Genomic DNA, 17,102 nt, shown 5'->3' on the forward strand with positions numbered 1-17,102 from the left:
CACAATTAGTTTTTAAGATTGTGGTGGTTTTCCATCTACGTAGGAGGAAACTGAGGCATGTCAAGTTAAGGTGCCTTGCCAAAGCCCTGCAAGCCAGGGTGCTGAAACTTGGTTTGGAAGCCTGGTCTGACTGCTCAGCCCTTTCCTGCCACCGCCACCCCAAGCTGCCTCTCTCTTTTCCCAATTTTGCTGCGCACCATTTCCGCGCCACTCCCCCCCCCACCCCCCCCACCCCCGACTCCCGCCAGCCTGGTGGGAGCGGGGAGGAAGTCACGCTGAGAGAGGTGTAGCACTTTGCTTTCCTGGCATTTTCTCTGACCATAGCCTAGAAGCCGGATGGCCAGAGTCTGGAGGCTCACTGAAGGTGCCCCATAAACAAGCTCAGTGACAGACATGGGGTGAATGGGCAATGGCCTGTGATTCAAAGGGTGTCAAGGAGAGAGACGGATTGGTCGCTGCACAAAGACGTTACATGGTAGTTGAGATGCAGTGGACCCCTCCTATTCGGTGCCTGTGCACTATCACCAATTCAGTGCCAGCCAAGCTGTATTCTTGGAAACACAGAATGGTTTGTGTGTGCTTAATTACAATGCTACTTACAGAGAATTTATCAGCGGCAAATCAGAGGCTTCATGCTTTGCTTAAGAAAATAAATTGGTAGTGGCTCTTTGAAATTTGTTCATCTGATGAGTCCTTTGGATTTTTCCAGTATACAGCATTTGAAAGAAATTGGCCATTTCTGGAAAGTCAAGGGTGGGGGGGACGTGCAGAATTAAAAGACGGCAGATGCCCACAAAAAAGATTATAAACATTTACTTTATTTTAAGATTCTTCTTTGTCTTTATGTTTTTTCTCACCTAGTTTTCTGTTATTCATGAATCCATCATTGTCCAAAGACTCCCAGCTTGGAGACCTAATTATGTATTAGTTGCTGTTAAAAAGCAGTTTTTCTGACACTTTCAGTAATAAATTCCTTTTGATGTGATTTATAGTAACTCTGCCTTTTAGCAAGTTCCAGGCTAAAGCAAGCAATGTGACAGCAAACTGCTTTGGAGGCAGATGGATCTGTTTTGAGTCTTGGTTTTGTCCTTCCAGTTTGACCTTACTAGTCTCTCTGAGCTTCAGTTTCCTCACCTGTAAAATGGGGAAAATGATGCAGGGCAGACCCTGGTTGCCTACCTAATAGCCATTTCCATCTCCTTCCTTATTAACAGCAATGACAACAGATCTTAGTTTTGTTCAGGTCACAATGTTCCTGATCCCAGCGGAGGAGCTGAATTGATCTAAGTACTCTGTTTCTACATGCCACTGTTTGGCCTACAGCACCTATGGGAAGGCTTGTGATTGAATTCTGCCCAGTGAGGCTGAAGGGGAAATATGCCAGAAGCTTCTGAGAAAGATGTTCCTCTTGAAATGAGTGATACATGAAGAGAAAGTCCATTTGGGCCAGGTGCAGTGGTTCACGCCTAAAATCCCAGCACTTTGGGAGACTGAGGCACATGGATCACTTGATGTCAGGAGTTCGAGACCAGCCTGGCCAACATGGTGAAACTCCATCTCTACTGAAAATACAAAAATTAGCCAGGCGTGGTAGTACACACCTGCAATCCCACCTACTCGGGAGGCTGAGGCAGGAGAATCGCTTAGACCTAGAGGAGGAGGTTGCAGTGAGCTGAGATCAAACCATTGCACTCCAGCCTGGGCAACAGAGTGAGACTCCATCTAAAAGAAAAAAAGAAAGTCTGTTTGCCTTTGCCCCCCTGCTTCCCAATCTGGATACCGCTGTTGAGACATGTCGTCTGGTGCTGTGGTCGCTGTCTTATGAACATGAGAAGAAACATCATGGACACACTAACGATAGCAGAGTGAAAGGACTGAAAGAGCCTGGGTTCCTGGGGACACGCTGATGAGCTATTGAGCCAAACTAGGTCCACCCATCTCCAGGTTTCTTGTTAAGAATAATGTCTTTATGGTTTAACCTGTTGTGTATTGGGTATTCTGTTGCTTACAGACACACACACACACACACACACACACACACACACACACACCCTAAATTATACAAATACCAACTTCATAAGATGGTTCTAATAAACCATACATTGTAAGTACTTAGCACAATACCTGGCACAGTAAATGGCTGCTATAAATAGTAACAACACTGATCAAACATAAGTAATGATTTAAAAGAGCAAAAGTTCCACAACACAACACAGATAAGATGAGTGGTACTGATTCAGCATGACGAAAAACACCTTTATATTCCTGGTGAAGAGGGGCTAGGGAGACCTTGAGGTCTAAGACATTGATTGCAGTGACAAATCCTCATCTCAGGGAGTAAGCAGCACCGCTGCCAGAGCACACATGCTATTGGAGAGGAAAGGCCTGGGGTTCTTTGCCAGGTTTCCATCACCCCTCTCACAAACTGACAATCACCCTGTCAGCAGCTCCGATTCATGTCTGAAGCCTAACAATCATGTGTATGTGAATTCCCAGCCTTGCAAAGGCACAGGGTTCTTTTAACCCATAGAACCTCTTTTCAGAATACTAAATTTTACAGAATCTTCTAAAAACATGTTTTATTTCTTTATGGCAGGAAAGATAGATACACTGACATATATGAATATAATTTAGGAATGTAATTTCCATAGATACAGCCTATTATTTTGAATCACCATGGTATCACAAGACCACATATAGTTTACAAATGAAATCACTGATTTTTGAAATACAACCTACTGGAACACAAGAAAAGAAAACAATAAGATAACATGTGAAAGTATCTAGTATAATACAAGTAATACTTCTATTAATGTAGAGGTAATATAGTAGGTACTCAATAAATAATCTTAAAGTTACCAGATTTTTTTTTCATCACTCTGTTTTACCAAAGAGGCAAATGACAAGATTACAGATTAACATGGGGAATAAACATATGCACATACTCATACCCTTACCCAGTATGTCTAAGATTAGTGTACATCCATCCAAAAGCCCTACGCCTTCTGTGCCTATGGTGCTATCTACCAAACACTGATTTTTATAACTGATGGCCGTAAGGCTCTGCAGATCTCTGAATTAGTAATCATCGTCAGTGTATCTGTGATAAAAAATGATCAAATATACAGACAAAAATTCATCAAGAATTGGAAGGCAAAGGGTTTTTCTAGTTAGCTTGCAGTTAATTGAATAAAACCACCAATTATTGAACATTTTGGTCAATTGAGATTTTCTTGTGTGCTGTACACATATCTCCTCTTTCCTCCTTTACAATAAAGAGCAAAATTAGTGGTAGCTCAACTTTTCACATTGTGATTTTCCAAAATCAATGGTCTCTGCTTCACTAGAGACTAAGAGCATTCATTCCTTAGAGGCAATTTCCACTCTTTATAACATGGTAGATTGTTTTCTACTTGTTTGTATGAAATTTAATGTTTACTTTTGCAGCTGCGGTCTTGATTTTTGAAGCTTCAGGTAAAGGTTGTACTTTTAGAAAGAAATAGTTATTTCAGGTGCATTTCCTAGTCCCGTAACGTCTTAAAACAGCTTTGTTGAAAGAGAATTCATATACCATGAAATTCATTCTTTTAAAGTGTGCAACTCAGTGGCTTTTAGCATATTCACAAAATTGTGCACCATCACCACTAATTTCAGAACACTTTTGTCACCCCCAAAAGAAACTCTTTATCCATTGGCAGTCGCTCCCCATGCCTCCCTCCCACCTTCACCCACCACTCCAGCCTCTGGCACCAATGTACTTTCAGTTTCTGTGGGTTGCTTAATCTGAACATTTCATACAAATGGAATCATACAATATATGGCTTTTTGTATTTAGCATCTTTCACTTAGAGTAATGATTTCAAGATTCAGCCATGTTGTAGCATGTATTTTATTTCTTTTTATGGCAAATAGTAATTTATTCCTTTTTATGATGAAAACATTCCATCGTATAGATAAGCAACATTTTTATCCATTCGTTAACTGACAGACATTTGAGTTGTTTCTACTTTAGGGCTACTATGAATAAAGTGTCTCATGATTATTTTTATGGAGGTGAAATTCGTATGACATACAAGTAACTATTTTGAAGGGTACAATTAAGCAGCATTTAGTAGATTTAGAATGTTGTTCCACCACCACCTCTTTCTATTTTCAAAACTATTTTTATCACCCTGGAAAAACACTTGATGTCCATTAAATAATCATGTCCTGCTACGGTTTGAATGTGTCACCCAAACCTCAGGCATTGGATACTTAATCCCCAATGCAACAGTGTTGAGAGGTGGGATCTTTAAGACGTGATTAGGTCATGAGAGCAGAGCCCTCATTATTATTAGCCTATTATTGCTATCATGAGTTTGTTATTCCAAGAGCACATTTGTTATAAAAGCAAATTTGCCCTCTCTTGCCACTGTCTCCCTCTCTTGCCCTTCCACCTTCCTCAGTGAAGTGATGCAGTGTTCTGGCCTCCTCAGCAGCACCATGCTCTTGGACTTCCCAGTTTCCAGTACTGTGAGCCAAATAAACTTCTACTGCTTATAAATCACCGAGTCTGTTGTATTTGTGTTAAAATAGCCCAAAACAGACTAAAACAGAAAGTTGGTACCGGAGAGGGGCTGCCACTATACAAATACCTGTGAAAGGGGCTTTGGAAGTGAATAATGGGTAAAGCCTGGAAGAATTTAGAGGTGCCGGCTAGAAATGCATGGGTTACTATGAATGAGGCATTAAGGGAAATTCTGGTGAGGACACAGAAGAAAAGAGCTGTGTTTTTGTTTTTAAAAGGTTATAAAAAGGCATGAGAATGTAGATTTTGTCAAAGGGAAAGTAATTTTGTCTAGTTTTGAGGTTTTTAAAAGTTGTTTTAAATGAAGGAATAAAAAGAATGGATATAGAAAGATGGGGAAAGAAAGAGAATGGGAAAATTGTAAGAGGTTGTAAAAGGTTTATGGAAACCTTACCTTGTGGTCAAAACTGATTGGGACTGGATAGACTTGTTTACAAAGTTTATTAAGGTTGGCTTTAGTATTAATAACACACTGATACAAAGGTAAAATTTAGTCTTCTCATTTGAACAAGATTTTTGTGTTGTATTAATAAGAGAGATAGGAAAAGATTTGTGTTACCTTTGAGTAAACCACAAGAAAAGATATAAAGGGGAGAGAGGAAAGACACATTCAGTTTGCCTCATGGTATCTTTTTTAGGTCTTTTGATTGCTTGGGAAACTGAGTCTCCTCTCTATTAAAGAGTAAAAGATTTTGTTTTTTGAAATCTCTGAATTATTACTTTGACTAAATGAATAACTATCATTTTCCAAGTGACCCATGATCCTATTTTGAGCAAATGCTTTAATCTTTGGTATCTGACAAACTTTCCAAAATCAAAATTTCATATTCTAAGTTCAATCTTTCTGACCTCAAACTAACTTTTTGGATATTAGGACCCCTGAAAGTCTAAGAGAGAGATATTAGACTTGTTTGGTATTGTCAAATACGAAATAGTGTTTAACTTTATTTGGGTTATATTTGTATAAATGTGTTTTAATATATGTTCCAAAATTGTGTAAGACTCCTAAAATTCTGATGTCTTAGCATGCATTATCAGTAATAATTATGATTATTATGTTAGGCCGGGCATAGTGGCTCATGCCTGTAATCCCAGCACTTTGGGAGGCCAAGGAGGGTAGATCACAAGGTCAGGAGTTCGAGACCAGCCTAGCCTGGCCAATATGGTGAAACCCCATCTCTACTAAAAATACAAAAATTAGCTGGGCATGGATGTGTGCACATGTAGTCCCAGCTACTTGAGAAGCTGAGGCAGGAGAATCACTTGAACCAGGGAAGCGGAGGTTGCAGTGAGCTGAGATCACACCACTGCACTCCAGCGTGGCCACAAAGCGAGGCTCCATCTCAAATAATAATAATAGTTATTATTATTATTATGGTTATTATGTTAAATGCCACAAAAATAACCACATTTCCTTGTCAGTTATATCTTTAACCATGGCTATTCTGGATTTTGTCATCCATAGACAATTATTGTTTTGACTCTTTTCAAAAACTGGTTTATAGTTGGCTACGGTCTAAAATTTGCTTCTTCTTCAAGAAATTAATGCAAAGGACTTTCCCAAGTACTCTTGAATACAGGTTTCTGACAACTTTAGAGGTCATACTATTGGACTAGGTAAAAACTTCCAAACCTCTAATTAAAAGGTTGATATGTTTATGAAGATTGCTAGCTCAGGCCAGGTGCGGCAATCCCAGAACTTTGGGAGGCCAAGGTGGGTGAATCACCTGAGGTCGGGAGTTTAAGACCAGCCTGGCCAACAGAGTGAAGCCCCATCTCTACTAAAAATACAAAAATTAGCCAGGTGTGGTGGTGGATGCCTGTAATCCCAGCTACTAGGGAGGCTGAGGCAGGAGAATCGCTTGAACACAGGAGGTAGAGGTTGCAGTGAGCTGAGATCATGCCATTGCTCTCCACCCTGGGTGACAGAGCAAGATTCCCCCTAAAAAAAAAAAAATTGCTAGTTCAATATCAAGTGGAATAAGAATTAATTAAATACAACTAAACTAATAAAGAACTAAAGTAGTTTTTATGAACATTTTGTTTAAAACAAAAAAAGATTTTGAGGGTTTTTTTTGTTATTCTTTTTATGTTTTGTTTTCTAGAGTCAAGAAAACTTTTTTTCTTTTGAGCTGTTTGTATCTTACAACAATTAGGTAGAGTATACCTTTGTGGGCAAATCGGAAGCATTTATCTTTCTCTGATTTCTCCAGTGTTTGGAAACTGTATGTGAGTATTCTTATTTTATGGCAATATAGTAATTTGTATAAGTTCAATATGAATCTGTTTTCTTTTCTAACAGGGCACATTAGAGGTTGGTTATTTTACTAAGGCTTTGACTGGAGTGTCATATTTTCCAGTAAGACCAGATTGCTTTGACAAATAGAGGTTGACTTTATAGAGCTGATTAAAAGCCCCTTGGAAAGATTGGCCTTGTACCTTGTCTATGAGGTTCCATAAGGTTTCCAACCCGTGTTAAGTGAAAATGTCACTTTCTGACAGGTCTATGAAACTGAAGTTATTTTGGAATCTCAAAGAAAGAGGAATGCACCCAGTTCATACAGCTACCACAAGCGCAGTCTAATGGCGAATCCCTGGCTTGGCTTCCTAGCCTTGAGGATTTTAAAAGTCTAATCTGAGATTCTGATTTTAAAACAGACTATATGGCCAATCACTATTATTACTACATTTTATGCAAATAATCAGTCCAAGCATAATAAGACTAAAACTTTTTTTTTTTTTTTGAGACAGAGTCTCGCTTCATCACCAGGCTGGAATGCAGTGACGTGATCTCAGCTCACTGCAACGTCCACCTCCCAGGTTCAAGAGATTCCCTGCTTCAGCCTCCTGAGTAGCTGGGACTATAGGCACGCACCACCATGGCAGGCTAATTTTTAGTATTTTAGTAGATGCAGGATGTTTCACCATGTTGGCTAGGATGGTCTCGATCTCCTCACCTTGTGATCAACCCGCCTCAGCCTTCCAAAGTGCTGCAACTACAGGCATGAGCCACTGCACCTGGCCAAGACTAAAACTTATTTTGCAAATAAATTTGTCTTAATATGATTTGTCGTTGATGAAAGTAGGGGACAGGAGACAGAAAAATTATGTTTCAAAAGAAAAATCATAGGACACATATTATTAGGTTCTAGCCTTGTCCACTGTTTTTGAGTTTTTGTTATTTTCCTATAATTTGGACTCAATTCTGAATTCCTTTCTGGCTATATGTCTCCAAACTAACATTTTCAAATTTCTCTGACTTGGAATCATTAGAAATAGTTAAAACTGTGCCTTCCTTAAAGCCCGGCAAACTGAAGCTAGACAACTTAAACAAACTTCAGCAACTTACATATAAACAGCTTTCATGCTTGCTGAAGTATGGCCTACTGAAAAAGTTCATTTAAACACCTGATTCGAACTATAGTCTGAAGTTGCCACTGCAATCTGAAGGTGCTTCAGAGATGCTAGGAAAGCTTGTCTATAGACTACTCTAGACATTAACCTTTTTCTTCTGTTTCCATAGAAATGCCTCTTATTAAAGATCTGTTTGCCAGCATCATATAGAGAGAGCCAGTCTGCAATGACACCTCCTGGAACAGGTCACAACTGTTTAACCAAACTCATCTATTCTCAGGGCTGAGACTGATCCAAGAAAATATAGAACGATACACTTAAATTTACTCTTTTCTGTTTATCCTAATTTGTTTTTCCACTCCTTTGTACATCTGTAGCTAACAACTTCTAATCCAAATCTCTCCAAAGCTATTGGCTTGGCTTTTGATGTGTGAAACCTTTTAAAGCTTCAAAGTGGGGACTGAAGGAAATAAAAATATTTCACCCTAAAATATATTTCCTTGACGTATTTTGAGATGGCTGTCAGAGAGCCAGCAAACAGAAGTAAGCATGCAAAGCTGTCTTTTGTGGGGGAGATTTACATCTGTAGAGAATTTGCATTGATGCAGCCAGGCTTTCCTTTGTCTGGATCTAGGAAAGATTAACTGAGAGTCTGACACCTTTAAAGATCTGAAAGAAACACCATCTATTTTCTCTGAGGGCTACTACCTGTAGAATTTCACCTACATAACAAGACCACCTTTGCTAGTCAGGCCTTCTCTTCTCTCCCTCCCATAGCCTTGTGTGTGTTTGTGTGTGTATGCCGCCATAACCTGATTTGCCACAATCCAGGACCCCATTCTTTCTGTAACCTCAAGATGGTATAAAAGCTTCTGCACCCCACTGGAGTACTGGGTCATCATTCTGACGTACTCTATGTACATGTTAATAAATTGAATGCCTTTTCTCTTAGTAATCTGCCTTTATGAGTTGATTTTTCAGTGAAACTTCAGAGGGTGAATGAGAAGTTTTCCCCTTTGCCACTACATAATTTATTCTTCCCATCAGGTTGTAAGATCGCCAAGGGAAGGGTCCGTGTATTACGCTCATCACAAAACCTTTCTGCCTAGCACAGCGCATGGCACATGGTGGATATTTGTTGGTAGTGTTTTAGACTTGGGCATGGGCAGAATTACAACAATGCTGCTGAAATTTTGGCTGAAGCTCTCAAAATATACTGACACATACACACACACACACACACGTGTAGTTATAATCACATCGTTAATACCTACCCTATTCAGACACCAACCCAAATAGTAGAATTCAGGAAACCAAGGCAAAGTCTCCTAAGTGATAATAAAATTTAAATTTCCTTTCAAATGGTTCTTTGCTCATGATTTAAAAAATAACTGATCTTCAAGACCACAAAAAGCAAGCATAATGTAATTGAATGGGTGTCTATCAAAATGTGATCTGACTTCAGTGATTATTTTGCCTTATTATTTTGCCTTCCAAAGGCTCAAAAGAAAGACTTTCTAAAGACTTGTGCAGCAAGAAAAAGTACTCATAATATTAACACTTTGATTCCTTCTCATCTTTATCATGTGATATTAACATGTAAATATGACCTTAGCTTTTTAAGATTTTTACCTACTTCCTTTATTTACTTCTCAAAGGACAGATCAATGGATGAGATTACAGCTATCATGAAATTAATTTCATATACTTGAGAAAGCTACTTTAATCACCACGTGGGGGAAAAGATAAATAGGCTAATATAGTTTCCTTAGCTGTAGGAACTAAGATTAGAGAAAAAAACTGTGATAAAGCCTTTTGCTGAAACTGTAATACCACACACAACACACACACACACGCGCACACGCACGCAAAAGTGCTGCATTTATGATCAGTCCCCTCAAGTCAGAACTGAGGCACTGAGCTGGTAAGCAAATGACTTAAATAATAAATTGAATATTGACTATTTTACAGTTTATTTCTAGACAATTTTGCCATAGGTTTTCCACAAGTAAGACACTCTGCAAACTCCTCATTGGTACAAAATGAGGAAAGCTTTATCGAATGCACATAGTTTTTTTTTCAGGCTCACAAAGTGCAGGATTACAAGCCTGCACCACTTCCCCCCACCTGAAATTTTTTTAAGAAATAATTTTAAGGTACTATAAAAAACAATTCAAGAAAATGATAGTCATTGGTTATATCAAGGTGCTAAGCTGGAGTAACAACGAACATATGGACTCTGGCTTAGACTATACCACTCATTAGCTACATTACTTTGAGCAAGTTATCTAGCATCTGAGTCTTAGTTTTATATAGAAACAAGAATTGTGATTATATGAGAAAATGAATATAAAATGCCTAACAATGCCAGATGTATGCTATGGCTTTTATTATTCGAATAAGATATGCATGATTTCACAGAAAATGTTAATTACAGATATAAGGGATGAATAATCCCCATAAGTTCTTAGTTGGAGTTAACCTGTTGCAATAGACAAATTAAGAGAAAAAGAGAAGCTTATTATTTCACATATACATGAGATACTGAGAATGAGTAGTTTTCAAAGAGGTGGCTTTGAATTTCAGTTTATATATCATCTTCAACAAAGAACAGCGGGACAGGCATGGTGGCTCACGTCTGTAATCCCAGCACTTTGGGAGGCCAAGGTGGGTAAATCACTTGAGCCCAGGAGTTCCAGACTAGCCTGGGGAACATAGAAAAACCCTGTCTCCACCAACACACACACACACACACACACACACACACAAGCTGGGCATGGTGGTATGTGCCTGGGGAACATAGAAAAAACCTGTCTCCACCAACACACACACACACAAGCTGGGCATGGTGGTATGTGCCTGGGGAACATAGAACAACCCTGTCTCCACCAACACACACACACACACACACACACACACACACACAAAGCTGGGCATGGTGGTATGTGCCTGTAATCCCAGTTATTCAGGAGGCTGAGGCTGAGGTGGGCTCAGGCTCAATCACCTGAGCCTGGGGAAGTCAAAGCTGCAGTGAGCTGTGATCACACCACTGCACTCCAGCCTGGGCAACAGAGACCCTGTCTCAAAGAAAACCCTGCAAATATTTATTAAGAGAAAATTTAGGAAAGGACTTTTGAGACTTTAGGGACAGCACCTTGGGGGAAGGCAATAAATTGCACATAAAGGCTAGCTAGTAAAAGCTTGTTAATACAGATTCCTCTAGTATCATCTCTATGCCTGTAAGAGTGTCAAGTTGTTTTCGGTGGTTAATCTTTGTTCTGTCTGGTAGGTAGGTAGGCAAGGTACTTTTTGTCATTGTTAATTTATGTCCTGCTCTTTGGCAAATAGGGGGAGGGCAGAGTGGTGCTCAACAATCCTTCATACTTTGGGGCAGCATATTCTGGTTTCCTACATAGTCAAGGTAAAACATTGAATAAAAATTTAAATTGTTCCAAGGAAATAATAACTAGGAAAAACCTTAATGATTCTGAATTCTTGTTATCTTTACTTAAATTACCTTTATTCTCTGTTCTCTATTGTCAGCGATCCCTCCCTATTTATTCAGACATTTGTAAGCCACCAAAAAAAAGGGAGGGGGGAATAGAATGTACAGGAACTGAATATGAAAACTGCTGCCCAAACTAAGTAAATTCTTTTGCTCTTCACTCAGGCTGGAGTGCAGTGGCACGATCATAGCCTCAAACTCGTGTAATCTCAAACTCCTGGTCTCAAGTGATCTTCCCACCTCAGTCTCCCAAGTAGCTAGGGAATCTCACTATGTTGCCCAGGTTGGTCTTGAACTCCTGGCCTCAAGTGATTCTTCCTCCTTGGCCTCCTAAGCTGTTAGGATTACAGATGTGAGCCACCTGCCTGGCCAATAAACCCATATACCATATATATTACAAAAATTATCCGTTATTATCAACAGAACAATCATGAAATACCACAGACCAGAACAAGTGGTCTCTTACTACCTTGAAAGCCACAGATTTTGCAGCAATTTCCAAAATTATATTACTAAAAGTACATAAAAATTGTTTAAGTACTTCCTACATTTTACAAGACAACAGACTGAAATGTATTTGCTTAAAAATTTTACAAAAATGAATCTGCATTAAATTTAACATTCTCCTTCACTGATAACTGCTTTTCAACAAACTTGGACACTAACCTCCTAAGGAAAACTGAGGTATCTTAACAATAATGATCCCTCCCAATATGATAAATAGAAGCATTAAATATGAATAAATTTCATTCCATTTCATTCAAAAGTTGACTTTTTCCTTCATCTCTTTATTATTCAACCAAGACAATTCAGACATACTTAAATCTAGACACTTTTAAACTTCTGTTAACTGCTAAACAGTTTACTATTACAAAGTTTAAACATTAACATATTCTAAGTTTGTAGTCTAATTTAAATAACTTTTTAGGCAATCACATTACATTTTGGTAAGTTATATCAAATGCCTTATTGAACTTTGTTTCTTATACACATTTTACAAACATCTCTAATCCACAGAATTTCACTGATTGTAAAATTTCCCCAATCAGAGATGTGAAGGCTACAGAGACCCAAAAACATGCTTTATAATTTCAATAAATTTTATGAATCTCAACCATTTTAAAGATTACTGAAACATCTACCAAATTTAGTGAAGAGCATTTACTATACTTAACGTGAGATTTTCCCTCCAAAGTAACCAAAACCATTTTTTAATATTCAACAGACAGTAGTTGGAATTTGCAGGGTTTGGGGTTTTTTCTTCACTTTTTTTTTTTTTTAAATGTCAGGGTGGTATGGTCTTCTTTGGATGTATGGCTGTTGAAAGCTGAGTTATACAAAAGAAATCTTTGGAGAACAGAGGCTTTTCTTTACATATTTATTCCCAGAGCCTGCCCTTCATCTCTTTCTGGCTTTCCACATTGATCCAATTGTAGCACTTCCTGGAGAGAGCTATGTTCTAATCAGCAACATCAGGAAGAGAAGGGACAAAGCAAAAGGAGAAAATGCAGATCTTCTCATGTCTCTTTGAAAACAGCGAATACATTCTAAGCTACCAGGCAGTATAAGTCACAATTTAACTTTTAATAATTTTTACCTGTAATGGACATGAACAGGAAATATGCGATGAGTCCTTCATCTATTCAATAGGAGCCGGATTTCTATTGAGATGAACACCATGTACCAGAATCTCACTTTGTTCCCCATCCATATAGTTGTGCTGACCTTAAAACCTCATTTGTAGGCTATTCAGTAGTTATGCTTGGATAATCTCTACAGAAAGGGCGAATCAAAGGAGATAACACCTAGAGACCCTAAACTACCTAACATTACTTACTGTTAAGAATTTTTTCCTTTTAATTGCTGAAGAGCTATTGAGTTTAAAGCAACCATGCCAACTCCCAAAAGATAATGGTTCAAACCCCCAAACGAAACGTTTGCAATCCTCTGGAATTGCCAAAAAGAAGCAATCAGTCATTTAAAGAGAACTCAGACTGCATATTAAGTGACCTCTCCCCAAAATGTTAACATCTTACACACTAGCGCTGTGTGCATCTGATTCCCTAGTTGATGGAAATCTGGACCCACTGTGTCTACAACGGCTCACAACTCCATGCCTACTTTTTTTTCTTCAGCGGTTCGGGCGCTTGTGCCACGGGAGGGCGAGGCAGCTTGAGATACACCTTGACCAGGTCGTAGATGAACCACTGCAGGGCCGTTAGGGTGCCGATCATGAGGATGCGCGCCAAGAGGCCCTTCCACACGCCCACGAACCCCAGTCTTCGGAGGACGCCCAGGGCCGTGCTGCCTTTCTCCTTGTTCAGCACAGACACCACCGAGTCAGCGGGATGGGATACGATAGCGCAGAAGACGCCTGCGATGTAGCCGGCCACGAAGGTGACGCCCAGCTGCTCGGCCTTGGTGCACTGGCTCTGGGGCTTGGGCACCGCGTATTTGTAGAGCGCCTCCACCGTGCGCTCAAAGCAGGCGAACTTCATCATGGTGTAGGGGATCTGCCGCAGCCACAGCGGCGCCACGCCCTTGTAGAAGGCCCACAGGCCCTCCTCGCCATACATCCTGGGCGCCGCGGCCCGCAGGGTGCTGGCGTAGCCTGCCTGCGTCTGCACGCGGACCTTGACTGCCTCCATGGGCGCCAGCGCGATGTCGGCGAAGAACTCGGCGCTGGCCGAGGCCACCAGGTACAGGCCGGTTCTCCATGCGTAGGCCTTCTCTGGGCCCAGAAGCTCCGCGTAGCGGATCTTGAAGACCTCATAAAGGCCGAACTTGAAGAAGCCCTGCAGAGAGTAGCCGAAGAAGGTCGGGGCCCAGCCGCGGGCCAGGCCGCGCAACCCGTCGTCGCGCACTGTCACGCCGAAGCCGCTCAGGATGCCCTTGTACCGGCCGGGGTCCACTTGCATGCGGCACTTGACCAGGTCCAGGGGCACGATGGCCGTGTGCGTCAGTCCGCAGCTCAGCATCCCGCCCAAGCCGCACAGCAGCATGTACCGGGCGGAGCCATACTCCACGCTGGCCTCCTCCGCGGCTGCCGCCCACGGCCTGCAGCCGCCTGCGCCCACGCTTCTTGCCTGCAGCGCATGGCGGCCGCCAGGGTCATCCATGGCCGCGCTGGGTGGAGGAACACCCTGTCCTGAACCTCCCCCGCGAGCCCGCCCACCGAACGGTCCAGGCGAGAGCAGACCACCCGGCCCACAGCGCTTTGACCTGCACCTGCGCAGTGCGCTACGTGGCCCAACGGTTTAAGTAGGCGGCGTTGCCCCGCCCCTTCCCCCGCCCCCAACACGTCCCGCCCCTTTGCCCTTTCAGCCCAATGGGCTGCTGGTAGCTGCAGGAACCCGCGCCCGCCACACCTGGCCAGTGTTCAGTGGTCCCAGAGCTCACCTTGGGTGGTGGGCCGAGTCTTCACTACCTTGGTGACTTTGGTCCAGCTCGGCTGCCTAGTCCTCTACAAAAATGCGAAGAAAATAAACCAACAAGTAGAGACACGAGTAAACGCAGGAATAGGCGAGTACGTAGATGAGGAGGTAGGCGAGGGGGTGAAGAGTCGCCATGCACTGTTGCCTTCCTGAGAGGCCTTTCTCAAGTCCTTACCCAACGATGCCGGTTTAGGGGAACGGTCATCTCCATGGCAGCGGCGTTCCATGGTGCGAATGCGCAGAGACAGCCTGTGGCTTCCCGCCTTACATAACGTTCTCACCTAGCAGGTAGGTGACAGTTTCCTCCAGCTCACACACGACTCCTGTCTCCCAACGACGGTTGTAGTGGGAGCCTAGGAAGCATGGAGCACTCGCTGACTTTAGGAGGGGGGTGTGCTGATTATTTTCACTTGCCAGGTATTTTTTTTTCATTGACTACTGATTTTGGAGAATACGAAAGTGAGTCAAAAGCCCTGTTCTTTTGGGAATCTTGCAGTTTCATTGGCCTGAAAAATGAGAACTAAATGACTCCAGGTATAAATTAGTAGCATACATCATCCATTCCTTTACCCTCTCCGGGCTGAGCACTGTGCAGGGCTGGAAGTTCAGCAAAGAACCAGACACACTCCTGCTTGCTTCTAAACAAGATTTTTTTAAAGAAAAAAAAAATCAGTATTTTGATAAGTACTATAACAGAATTTGTTTTTTGTTTGCTTTGTTTGAGACAGAATCTCACTCTGCCGCCCAGGCTGGAGTGCAGTGGCATGATCTTGGCTCCCTGAAACCTCTGCCTCCTGGGTTCAAGCGACTGTCCTGCCTTAGCCTCCCGAGTAGCTGGGATTACAGGCATGTGCCACCCCACCCCGCTAATTTTTGTGCTTTTAGTAGAGATGGGGTTTCACCATGTTGGTCAGTGTGGTCTCAAACTCCTGACCTGAAGCAATCCGCCTCCCTCAGCCTCCCAAAGTGCTGGGATTACCGGCATGAGCTACCATGCCCAGCCTGTAACAGAATTTGAATAAAGTTCTAGATGAACAGTGAAGGAGCAACTAATTTTGCCTGATGAGGTTCAGAAGATTTCCCTGAGGAAGTGACAGTGTAGCTGAGTCTTGAAGGGTAAGTAGCAGTTTGCCACATAAAAAAGAATAGAAAGGCAATTTCAGCTTAAAGGAAACAAACCAAGTGCATTTCCTACTGAGGAGAGGTGATTAATTCAGTATGATAGAAATCAGCAAGGGTTGAGCCTAGAAAAATAAAATTGGATTGAATTAGGAAAGGCCTTAGTGTCTTATTCGGGACTTTGACTTTTATCCTGTAGGGCAGGCCTGTGTTTCTCACGGTCGTGATTCACAGACCACCTGCATCAGAATCACCTGGTGTGCTTTATTAAAAATCTCAGCTCACACTCTAGACTGTGTGAATGGGAATCTCTGTGAGTAGAAATAAGTGATTTTAATACACTCATAGGTGGATTCTTCACTAAACTTCACTAAAGCTTGAAAACTACATACTACAGTATGTGGATGATGGGAAGGCAAGGATTTATTTTTCTTTTTAAGGTTTTCTGATCCACCTGCATGTGGCACTTGACCAGGTCCAGGGGCGCGATGGCCATGTGTGTCAGCCCACGGCTTAGCATCCCTCCCAGGTGCATGGCAGCAGGTGCCAGGCCGAGCCATAATGATTCATACTGATGAGGTTTTCTGATCAATAATTCAGTGCTTATATCCTGAACTGGGTGTGTATTGACAGGAATAAAAAATAGTATTCCCTCAGCCCTCATAAGTTTATAGTTGGGACAGACTCCTGCAATAAAAGACAGATTAACAAGAGAAAAGCAAGCAAGTTTAATAACACATGCAGTATACAAAATGTGGGATAAAGTAACTCTAAGCAGTAGCTTAAGAGTCTGGCCTATATAGTATGTCTAATATAGCACCATACGTTTTAGAAACATAACAAGAAAAAGGAAAAGCAGTCCCAAGCTGCTAGAGGTGGGAAAATGTAGGAAGGTAAATTTATGGGGAAACTAATGGAGTAAAGTCTGCTACAATTCCTCTGGCACTGTCTCTAAGCTGACAAAGGCTGTAAAGAAGAATTTACATCCTGCCTTTAGGCAGGAAAGCAGGGTGGGTGGGGAGAAAGAACTTTTGTCTTTGTAATTCTCTGTCCTGCTTTTAGCCAGACAAAAAGAAGGCAGAGCTCTCCCTACATCTGCTTCTTAATTGCCTTTAGCTAAAAA

The 17,102-nt window shown here is 41.6% G+C and overlaps 2 protein-coding genes across 2 annotated transcripts in view; one reads left to right on the plus strand and one right to left on the minus strand.

Annotated features, from left to right (window-relative positions):
- Positions 1 to 12,193: 12,193 nt before the first annotated feature.
- Positions 12,194 to 14,571, minus strand: LOC108286526 (phosphate carrier protein, mitochondrial-like). The gene has a single exon (XM_037729892.1). The coding sequence runs from the start codon at positions 14,543 to 14,545 to the stop codon at positions 13,544 to 13,546; it is 1,002 nt and encodes a 333-aa protein (XP_037585820.1). The 5' UTR covers positions 14,546 to 14,571; the 3' UTR covers positions 12,194 to 13,543.
- Positions 14,572 to 14,637: 66 nt separating this feature from the next.
- Positions 14,638 to 17,102, plus strand: part of DMRTB1 (DMRT like family B with proline rich C-terminal 1) — a 26,767-nt gene continuing 24,302 nt past the window's right edge. Inside the window, exon 1 of the mRNA XM_037729891.1 lies at positions 14,638 to 15,148. The gene's annotated coding sequence lies outside the window, so the exon portion shown is untranslated. The remainder of the gene's footprint in view (positions 15,149 to 17,102) is intronic.

Source organism: Cebus imitator, unplaced genomic scaffold (genome assembly GCF_001604975.1).
Source record: "Cebus imitator isolate Cc_AM_T3 unplaced genomic scaffold, Cebus_imitator-1.0 Scaffold322, whole genome shotgun sequence".
Taxonomy (NCBI): domain Eukaryota; kingdom Metazoa; phylum Chordata; class Mammalia; order Primates; family Cebidae; genus Cebus; species Cebus imitator.